Source organism: Ascochyta rabiei, chromosome 1 (assembly GCF_004011695.2).
Source record: "Ascochyta rabiei chromosome 1, complete sequence".
NCBI lineage: Eukaryota > Fungi > Ascomycota > Dothideomycetes > Pleosporales > Didymellaceae > Ascochyta > Ascochyta rabiei.
In genome coordinates, this window is record NC_082405.1 from 416,158 (window position 1) to 425,298 (window position 9,141).

General features: G+C 53.5%; 2 protein-coding genes across 2 annotated transcripts, besides 34 other annotated features; one reads left to right on the forward strand and one right to left on the reverse strand.

Moving 5' to 3' along the window:
• Nucleotides 1-416: 416 nt before the first annotated feature.
• EKO05_0000109 (Two-component response regulator SSK1p) lies at nucleotides 417-2,925 on the reverse strand (the record flags this gene model as incomplete). Its single annotated transcript, XM_038937048.1, has 2 exons — nucleotides 417-770; nucleotides 823-2,925. 2 exons carry the CDS (start codon nucleotides 2,923-2,925, stop codon nucleotides 417-419), a joined length of 2,457 nt encoding a protein of 818 aa, XP_038802643.1.
• Nucleotides 2,101-2,222: a tandem repeat.
• Nucleotides 2,466-2,579: a tandem repeat.
• Nucleotides 2,582-2,625: a tandem repeat.
• Nucleotides 2,633-2,665: a tandem repeat.
• Nucleotides 2,926-3,133: 208 nt separating the features above from the next.
• Nucleotides 3,134-3,255: a tandem repeat.
• A 31-nt stretch (nucleotides 3,256-3,286) lies between these two features.
• Nucleotides 3,287-5,062: a dispersed repeat.
• Nucleotides 3,419-3,438: a tandem repeat.
• Nucleotides 3,497-4,212: a mobile genetic element.
• Nucleotides 3,746-4,212: a mobile genetic element.
• Nucleotides 3,755-4,182: a mobile genetic element.
• Nucleotides 3,791-4,212: a mobile genetic element.
• Nucleotides 3,821-4,209: a mobile genetic element.
• Nucleotides 3,845-4,209: a mobile genetic element.
• Nucleotides 3,920-4,155: a mobile genetic element.
• Nucleotides 4,034-4,167: a mobile genetic element.
• Nucleotides 4,238-4,932: a mobile genetic element.
• Nucleotides 4,238-4,950: a mobile genetic element.
• Nucleotides 4,238-4,959: a mobile genetic element.
• Nucleotides 4,286-4,812: a mobile genetic element.
• Nucleotides 4,577-4,929: a mobile genetic element.
• Nucleotides 5,063-5,107: 45 nt separating the features above from the next.
• Nucleotides 5,108-5,190: a tandem repeat.
• Nucleotides 5,191-5,647: 457 nt separating this feature from the next.
• Nucleotides 5,648-5,878, forward strand: EKO05_0000110 (uncharacterized protein; the record flags this gene model as incomplete). Its single annotated transcript, XM_038944619.1, has 1 exon — nucleotides 5,648-5,878. The coding sequence occupies one exon, from the start codon at nucleotides 5,648-5,650 to the stop codon at nucleotides 5,876-5,878; it is 231 nt and encodes a 76-aa protein (XP_038802646.1).
• A 19-nt stretch (nucleotides 5,879-5,897) lies between these two features.
• Nucleotides 5,898-5,962: a tandem repeat.
• Nucleotides 5,963-6,028: a tandem repeat.
• Nucleotides 6,029-6,082: 54 nt separating this feature from the next.
• Nucleotides 6,083-6,115: a tandem repeat.
• Nucleotides 6,116-6,123: a tandem repeat.
• A 112-nt stretch (nucleotides 6,124-6,235) lies between these two features.
• Nucleotides 6,236-6,289: a tandem repeat.
• Nucleotides 6,290-6,292: 3 nt separating this feature from the next.
• Nucleotides 6,293-8,158: a mobile genetic element.
• Nucleotides 7,129-7,361: a mobile genetic element.
• Nucleotides 7,129-7,367: a mobile genetic element.
• Nucleotides 8,159-8,255: a tandem repeat.
• Nucleotides 8,256-8,268: 13 nt separating this feature from the next.
• Nucleotides 8,269-8,320: a tandem repeat.
• A 93-nt stretch (nucleotides 8,321-8,413) lies between these two features.
• Nucleotides 8,414-8,505: a tandem repeat.
• A 77-nt stretch (nucleotides 8,506-8,582) lies between these two features.
• Nucleotides 8,583-8,844: a tandem repeat.
• Nucleotides 8,845-9,045: 201 nt separating this feature from the next.
• Nucleotides 9,046-9,116: a tandem repeat.
• Nucleotides 9,117-9,141: the final 25 nt, after the last annotated feature.

Consider the following 9,141-nt stretch of genomic DNA (forward strand, 5'->3'; position numbering starts at 1 on the left):
CAATTACGTGCACCCTCATATGTACCATCGTCTCGGGTGTTGCCTCTCTCCCCAGAACCTCCAAAAAGCACTGTGATGTCTCCCTCATCACCTTCTCCAGCTCAAACCACCGACTCTTACACAAGCACCACGTGCTCAACAACAGTCAAAACTCCCCCAACACGCACACAGTGCGCGAAGTGTTCAAACCAAGCCGCCTTGAAAGGAATAAAACGCTAAAGCAGAGCACTGACATAGGAAACCGACGTCGCGTCATGCGAATCAACCGCAGAAGCAAACAAAAGGCAGAAGGGTTTGTACAGTCTAGAACCGCGGTACTTTTGGTAGGTTGTGCAGCTCCTGGATGTCAGGAATCCGGGACGCAGGACAGATGGGCGTGGGGTGGTGGTTGTCGATGGTGTTCAAAGTTTCGATCATCATGTGTCGTCAGCGTCTGGCGTCGGTGTCTCGCTCTCGTCCTCCGGCAGGGTGGGTGGAGCCTGAACAAGACTTCTCCGCTTGCCCTTCTTGTCCTCCTTCTCTGCTGATGAGGATCCGTTCGTCTCTGGTGTGTTCGCTGCCGGTGCCGGAGCTGCGGACTTGGCGTTGGTGGACTTCTTCGTCGGGGCAATGGTTGCCATGCTGGTGGACATCTTGGACGTATCCTTGTTGTTGGTACTGTCCGAGTCCTTTGCAAAGTCCTTCCATTTTCGCCACCCGTCGAAGTCGATGAGGGCTTGCATGCAGCCCCACTCCTTGACTTTTCGCTCCAGCCAGACAAAGTTGACGGGCTGAATGAATGCGTTAGCGTGCAAGGACGTTGTTTGCGTGTGAATTGCTTACCTTGGTCAGGAAGTCGTTGCAGCCAGCAGCCAGGGCCTCATGCCTGTCGCTCTGCAGGGAACTGGCTGTAAGCGCGACAATGATGACGGGGCTCTTGAAGAGGCTCCTATCGCCCAGCTTGTCGTCTTCTGCCAGTTCGGTGTGGGAAGCACCCTGCTTGTCTAAGCCGTTGTGGGGTGTTTCGCTGCTCCCACTGCTGAAGACGCCGATGCTGTTGACACGCTCTAGTCTCCTGATTTCCTTTGTGGCCTCCAGACCGTTCATGACGGGCAGCTGGATGTCCATGAGGACCAGGTGGAAGCCGCCCGCCTTCCACTTGGTTACGGCTTCTCTGCCGTTCATGGCTCGCTCCCATCGGACCTTGAGTCTTTGCATAAAGGCGCCCAGGACGCGCAGGTTGATGATGTTGTCTTCGACGATCAAGACGTTGATGGGTGGGACGGAGCCATCGAGCAGGCCTGCTGGCAGACTGGGCGTCTCGGCGGGCGCTGGCTTTCTCCGCCTCTTCTTCTCTGGGCGAGGCGAGGCGACGCGCAGGGTGGGCGGGGTGTCGTGTTGTGTGCGGGCGGGGGGGTCGATGGGGGCGGGCGGGGTGGGTATGGGGGCGTTGGAGGCCTGCGAGTGCTTGTCGTTGGAGGCCGAGGAGTTGTGGCGATCGCGGTTGAGAGGGCGGGCGAGGGTGGCGGCGGAGGGGATGCCGCCGGCCAGGGTGGTGGGCGAGGCCGTGTTCTGGCGCGGGCCATACTTGGGGCGGGCGAGGTGGGTGCGGCGTGCTGCGGCGGCGCCGGGCGAGGGCAGGGGCGGCAGCTGGCCGCCGTTGGTGAGGACGGCTATCGAGTGGGGAGGCTGAGGTGGGCCGTATGCGGCGGCGGCGGGCGAGGGCTGGACGGCGGGCATGGGCGGGAAGTACTCGGTCTGGGCATGTTGAGCGTCGTCGTGGTGTGCGTAGTAGAGGGGCACTCGCGGTGAAGGCTTGGGGGTGCGGCGTACGGGGACGTCGATGATGAGGGCCTCGGCGACGCTCTGGCCGCCGGGGAAGTAGGCGTCCAGGGTGCGGCACATGTGCTCCTCGGGGCCCAGGGTGCGCTCGTGGCCCGGGCCGGCGTCGCGCGGGACGATGCCGAGGGTGACGTCTGGCGAGTCGAAGCTGCGGCCGAGCGAGTTTGCGTACTTGCGGAGGATCATGTCGCGCACGTCGTCGACCAGGTCGTCCTCGCCGATCTGCACCAGCGTGGCCGAGGCGTTGGGGCGCTTGACCCAGATCTTGCGGTGCAGCATGGCGGCGGAGAGGGCGGAGAGGGCGGGGAGGGCGGGCTGGGCGGCGGCAGCGTGGTCGGCGGGCGGCGGGGGTGCGACGAGAGACTGGCGGCGCAGAGGGCTGGCGGGAGGCGGCGCGGCGGTGCTCGCCGATGCAGACAGAGCAGACGCGTCGTCGGCCACGGGAGCAGCAGCAGCGACGGGCGGCGGGTGGGTGGGCGTGGGCGCCTCGAGCGTCACCTGCGGACAGGCCGTGGGCGCGGCGTTGCTTGCCAATGCAGACAGAGCAGACGCGTCGTCGGCCACGACAGCAGCAGCGACGGGCGGCGGGTGGATGGGCGTGGGCGCCTCGAGCGTCACCTGCGGACAGGCCGTGGGCAGGGCGGCGTCGGTCGAGGCCGTGGTCGAGGTGCGCGTGCGGGCGGGCGAGGGGCTGCTGGAGCTGGTCGCGGTCGTGGTCGCGGTTGTGATCGTGGTTGTGGCCGTGGCCGTGTTCGTGGCCGTGTTGGTGTTGGTGGTGGTGTTGGTGTTGGTGTTGGTGTGGTGCGAGGGCTGCGAGCGCGGGTGCGGGTGCGAGTGCAAGTGCTCGGCGCGCCCCTCCGGCTTCTGCACCTCCGACCTGGCCAGCCGGGGGTCGCGCTCTGCGTCTGCGTGCAGCGCCTCGCCTCGCAGCTCCGTCGCCGAGTGCGCCGCCAGCTTGGACAGCGACAGACTCTTGCGCAGCGTGCTGGGCGTCCGGGGCGAGGCGTCGTTGCCGCCCGAGGCGTTGGACCGCGTCGCCGTGCTGGTTGCGCTGCTCCGCCGCAGGAAGCGCGGCAGGAACCGCCGTGACTTGACGCTGCTCATGCCAGCAAAGAAGCCGTGGCCGCGGGCATGCAGTTGTGGGAAGTGGGCTTCAAACGCCGTGGTGAGGCTGACGTGTCTGTTGTGAGGCCAACACCAGCCGCGCAGCTCGAGCGCCGAGCTATGCTGTCTGCCCTCAGTTGGCAGACCGTGGTGGCATCTGCCTGAAGCCGCCACAACAACGCCTGCAACCTCCAGCAGGGACGCTGCTGAAGCAAAAAGAAGCCGAAGAGGACGAAGACGAAGATGACGAAGAAGAAGAAGAAGAAGAAGAAGAAGAAGAAGAAGAAGAAGAAGAAGAAGAAGAAGAGGAAGAAGAGAAGGAGCAGAAGACGGTGTGCAGGCTGGGTCAACAGCAGTAAGATCGGCCCCCTAGTGTTCGGCCACCCCTAGTGTTCGGCCACCTCACCCAAGTAAGCTTCACTATTTTGAGTTGTGATTTTTCAACAACAACGATTACAATTGCCACTCTGTACACATAGACTGAAGCGTAAGAGCTGCTGCTGCTGCTGCCGCCTTTTTAGCTTCGTCTTCTCCTTGCCGTGATGCCTGCTCAGCTTGTAATGCTGCTGCCCGATCTATAGCAGCCTTAATCGCCTCAACGTTGCTATAGCGCTCATTTGGATTAACTTGAACTCGCTTTCTTGAGTAAGTAATAGTAGCACTATCTAATTGATACTTGAGGCGTTGATTTTCAAATTCTAGCCGAGCTGCGCGGGTGTTGGCTCTGGCAATAGCCTTGCCTGCCTTGCCAAGCATCAGGCGTGTGCTCCGTGAATGAGATTCTGATAGAATAAGCTGCTGAGCCTTGTACAAGGCCTGTGAGCTCTGAGGCGTAGCAAACACGTCATCTAAGGCTTGAGTAGATGGTGGAGGAGTGATAGGCCGGCCTGATACTTGAGATGAGAGCAGTACAAGGTCTGGGTTGTATGGGCAGAGGCCAGCAGCCTTCCACCCGGCTCGTATGACTCTCTCAGATAGTCCCTCATCTCTCGCCTTATTGTATGATGTGACAAAGCGCTCCTTCTTGATAGGTGCTGCGTCATCAAGTGCTGAGAGGGCTCGGATCCCGCTACGGTAACGAGATTTGAGTACTAAGAATGGAGCCAGATCTAGCGGCTGGAGGACGTGTGACGCGTGAGGCGGGAGGTATAGGAGATAGACCTTGCTCTGCTTACAGAGCCACATGAAGTCTATCGGGATATAAGAGCCGTGGCCATCCAGTATAAGTAACCGCCAGCGACCGGGTTGAGGTGTAGTTTGAGGCAGAAAAATCCGCTTCAGCCACTCAGATCTAATAGCATTTAACGTCTATCCATTCTCTGACGTTGTATAGAGCCAATCAGGTACCCCTTGTGCTAGGAACCACGTGGATTGTAGATGCTTGCCTTTAAAGATGACTAGGCATTGAAGCTTCTTGCCAACGGCTGAGATGGACTCAATAATAGACACCCACTCACGATCCTCTGGGGATTTGACGTAAGCCTTCTTCTTTGACAAGCTAGCAACCACACGGGAGTTGCTACATACCCCAAGGCCTACCCCAGTCTCATCCATGTTCCATATGTCCTCATATTGTATACCCAGCTCAATCCGCGTACGCTCAAACAACTCTAGAAACGCGCGTATAGTCTCATAGTTGGCTGCTGTAGTCCTTGCGCTCTCAATCTTTCGGCCAACTATAGAGGCGACGCGTGGGTTACGCGTGATGAAATGGGTTACCCATTTATGCCCGAGTGGCTCGTAGTCGCCGTTCATGTGGAGGATAAGGGTAGCCATTTCTCGTACGCGTGGATGGGAGGGTGGCTGTGCGCGTGAGTCCTCTTCAAGTATCCAATTTACTAGAAATTGCTCTTGTTCTGGAGTCAATCGCTGCTGTTGATGATGAGCTATCGCGTTGGGTTGGCGACCGCTGAGGCGCTCTTGGATCGTTGATCGGGGGACGCCATAGGCCTTGGCAGCCTGCCGTTGGCTTGTAAAAACACCAGAATTAAGATCAGCGATAGCAGATTGTATAGCCACTTCACGGGGATCCATTTTGATGGCGTGGCGTTGAGAGTATAGAGCGTCAAAAACAGAGTAACGCGTTGTGTTGGGTGGCCGAACACTAGGGGTGGCCGAACACTAGGGGGCCGATCTTACAGCACGCAGGAAAGGAGCGCGCTATCGTACTGGTTGTTATTGTCGTCCATGTCCATGTCCATGTCCATGTCTACGTCCACGTCCACGTCCACGTCCAAGTCCACGTCCACGTCCATGTCCATGTCCCCAAGCTTGGCCGTGCGGCCACTGAGTCCCTCTAACGAGCCTGGCCTGCCCTGTTCACGCTCGCATTCGCTGCACCACTTGCAGCCCACCGGCAGCGCTTCACTGCTCTCACTACCGCCTATGGCCACGCCCACGGCAGACGCACCTACGCTCTGCGACACTGCAGCCCAAGACAGCCTGCAGCAAACGCGTTGCACTCTCCGCCAGCTGCTTTCCACCCAAGGCTAACCCTGCCACCGGACCGGACAGCTCACGCGCCTTTGCACGTTCCCTGCGCTCGTGTCCACCATGCCGCCTGCTCACGTTGGAGTGTCTGGTGCGGACGGCCCCTTTCCTTCCGCTCCCCACGCCGTCGTGCTGCCTGGTCCTTGACACGGCCACACTGCACAGGCTGCTTGCTGCACCTTGGTCGAAACCTGAAAGCATATCAACCCAACCTGCGGCACACCCTACCGCCATGCCTCTCGACGACCGCCATGCCTCTCGACGACCGCCATGCCTCTCGACGACCACCAAATCAACGGTATGCGGCTCGCCGACCGGGGCAGCGTCTGACCCACCGTCCTTCTTTGGGCACGGCCAAGCGCGTGCCAACGAAGACGTCGTCCGCATCTCCTTCACGTCTGTCAAAGGCAACCTCATCACCGCTCTTGGCTTTGTCCACGCCTACGTCCAATTGCACTTGTGAAACTGCATCAACTCCCCACCATGATTTGCATGATTTACATAATGTATCATGATTTACATGATTTACATGATTTACATGATTTACCACGACTTACCACAACTTACCACGACTTACCATAATCCACCCACCACAATCCACCCACGATCCACCGCATGCAGCTACCTGCAACCCCCACACGAACCGAAAACAGTGCACCCCACGCCAACAACAACAACGACAACGACGACGACGACGACAGCAAAACACACCTTCTGCTTCTCTACACTTAAATCGCTAAACGCTACACTTTAATCGCTAAACTCCAATCGCTAAACTCCAAACGCTAAACTCCAAACGCTAAGCTCCAAACGCTAAACGCTAAATTCTAAATGCTAAATTCCAAACACTAAATTCTAAATTCTAAATTCTAAACACTAACGTACCCCACAGGCGAGCCGCTCAACAGGCGAGCCGCTCACTTTTGCCAAGCCCCTACCAAACTTCTCCTCCTACACCAATGTCTTCTTAACAACACCATTTAGATGCGTTAAAGGAAGCTTAGATACAGCTTACGCTCCAGGCTCTTAAACAAGACGCGAATCTCTCTTAGTAACGCGCTGCAGCTATCTACAGGGTCCCTTAAAAGACACTAAGCAACTAACACACAGGACAACCTTTACGCGCAGATTCTATAGCTAACTTACAGAAGCTAAACAACAATAAGGAGGAGGTAATTATTAAGCATGTTCTTAAGCTAGATGCGCAAGGATTTTCCTCTTAGCTCTTAGATGTAGCTACTATAGCTAATTCTTTGCACGCTAAGCGCAATCTAGGCCCTATTAGCGTAAACTGGCCTAGTACGTTTGTTAAGCAACACCTAGAGCTTAAAGTCAAGTTTAATTGCAAGTACAACTATAAGAGAGCCCTCTATAAGGATTCTGAGGTTCTATAGGGCTAGTTTAGCCTAGTAGCTAATATTAAAGCTAAGTATAGTATCTAGGATAAAGACATGTACAACTTTAACAAGACAGGCTTTATAATAGGCCAGATCTCCCTAGGAGCAGTTGTTACAGCTTTAGAACAACAGGGTCGGCCAAAGGCTATCCAGCCAGGCAACTAAGAGTAGGCTACAGCTATAGTAAGCATTAATGCTAAAGGATAGGCTATTCTGGCCTTCCTTATCTTTAAAGCCTACCACTACCTCTCTGCCTAGTACAAAGAAGAGGATCTGCCTTACAACTGGGTTATTAGAGTCTCTAATAACGGCTAGACTACTAACAAGCTTGGTCTTAACTGGTTAAAGCACTTTAACAGGCATACAAAGGAGCGTACTATTAGCACCTACTATTTGCTTATTATTAATAGTTATAAGAGCCACAACTCTCTTAAATTCCAGCAATACTGTAAGAATAACAAGATTATTGCTCTCTGTTTGCCTTCTTACTTATCACACCTTACACAGCCCCTTAATATAGGTTATTTTACTGCTTTAAAGAAGGCGTATAGGCGCTAAGCTAAAATACTTATATATAACTAGATTAACTATATTATAAAGATAGAGTTCCTGCTATGCTTTATACGCGCCTATAATGCTGCAATTACTTCTAAGAACATCTAGGGAGGGTTCTGAGGTGCTAGATTAGTCCTATTTAACCTAGACCAGGTTATAATGGCCCTTAATGTGAAGTTGCGCACTCTATCACCACTACTACCTGTTAACAACAAGCTCTGGCAGTCGCAAACCCTAAGTAACACCCTTAAACTTAGGTTGCAATTAATACTTGTAAAGACAAGGATTTAGAGGTATATAGATAGTTCGCCTACCTCTATAGTTAAGGCGTTTAAGAAGGTAGCAAAAGGGGCAGCAATAATTGCGCGTAAGCTAGTGTTGGCGCAACAGGAGATTACTTAGCTTTAAGCTGCTAATAAGGCAGCTATATAACAAAAATTACACAAAAGAAAGTAAGTTTAGGCAGAAGGGACCCTAATAGTTAAGGATAGCCTGTAATTAACAACTCTAAAGGAGTTTAGGGCGCGTAGTAATAGGAAGAAGGCAAAGAAGCAGGTACGCGCTAAAGGAGGTAAGCCCTCCTAAAGACGCTGTAGACAGTGCAATCAGACAGGACACAACGCGCAAACGTGTCAGAAAGAGGTAGAAGTAGTTTCTAAATAGTATTACAGGCCATACTGCACTTTACAGCACCAAACTGGGTTATTTTGGGCCATAATAGGGTGGAGTTTGGTGGGGGCTTGGCAAAAGTGAGCGGCTCGCCCGTTGAGCGGCTCGCCCGTGGGGTACGTTAAATCCTAATCCTAATCCTAATCCTAAATGCTAAATGCTAAATGCTAAACTCTAAACGCTAAATCCTAATTCTAAATCCTAAATCCTAAATCCTAATCCAAAATTCTCGCTAAATGCTAAACTCTAAACTCTAAACTACAAATGCTAAACTCTAAATTCTACATGTTAGAAACCCCTTGAACCCAGTTCTGGGCGTGAGACGTGATGTGAATCTATGAGATGGGTTCTTTTTGGCATTATCATTGTTGTTGGCATGTCATTGTCATTGTATTGTCATTGTATTGTCATAGTCATTGTATTGTCATTGTATTGTCATTGTCATTGTCATTGTCATTGTCATCGTCATGCTTGGCTAGGCTCCAAACCATGCTTCGCTCTATCCAACTGTAGACCTGATGTGGTGATGTGAGGGTGGCTCTTCACCTCTCTCTCTCTCTCTCTGTCTCTCTCTGTCTCTCTCTGTCTCTCTCTGTCTCTCTCTGTCTCTCTCTGTCTCTCTCTGTCTCTCTCTGTCTCTCTCTGTCTCTCTCTGTCTCTCTCTGTCTCTCTCTGTCTCTCTCTGTCTCTCTCTGTCTCTCTCTGTCTCTCTCTGTCTCTCTCTGTCTCTCTCTGTCTCTCTCTGTCTCTCTCTGTCTCTCTCTGTCTCTCTCTGTCTCTCTCTGTCTCTCTCTGTCTCTCTCTGTCTGTCTGAAATATTATGCTTCACCATCCTCTTCTTCCTCTTCTTCCTCTTCTTCACCTTCCTCTTCTTCACCTTCCTCTTCTTCACCTTCCTCTTCTTCACCTTCCTCTTCTTCACCTTCCTCTTCTTCACCTTCCTCTTCTTCACCTTCCTCTTCTTCCTCTTCCTCTCCATCTTCCTCTTTCTCTCTCGTCTTCTTTCTCTTCATCATCTTCATTATCATCATCTTCATCATCATCATCATCGTCATCATCATCGTCATCATCGTCATCATCGTCGTCATGTTGCTGAATGCACAGG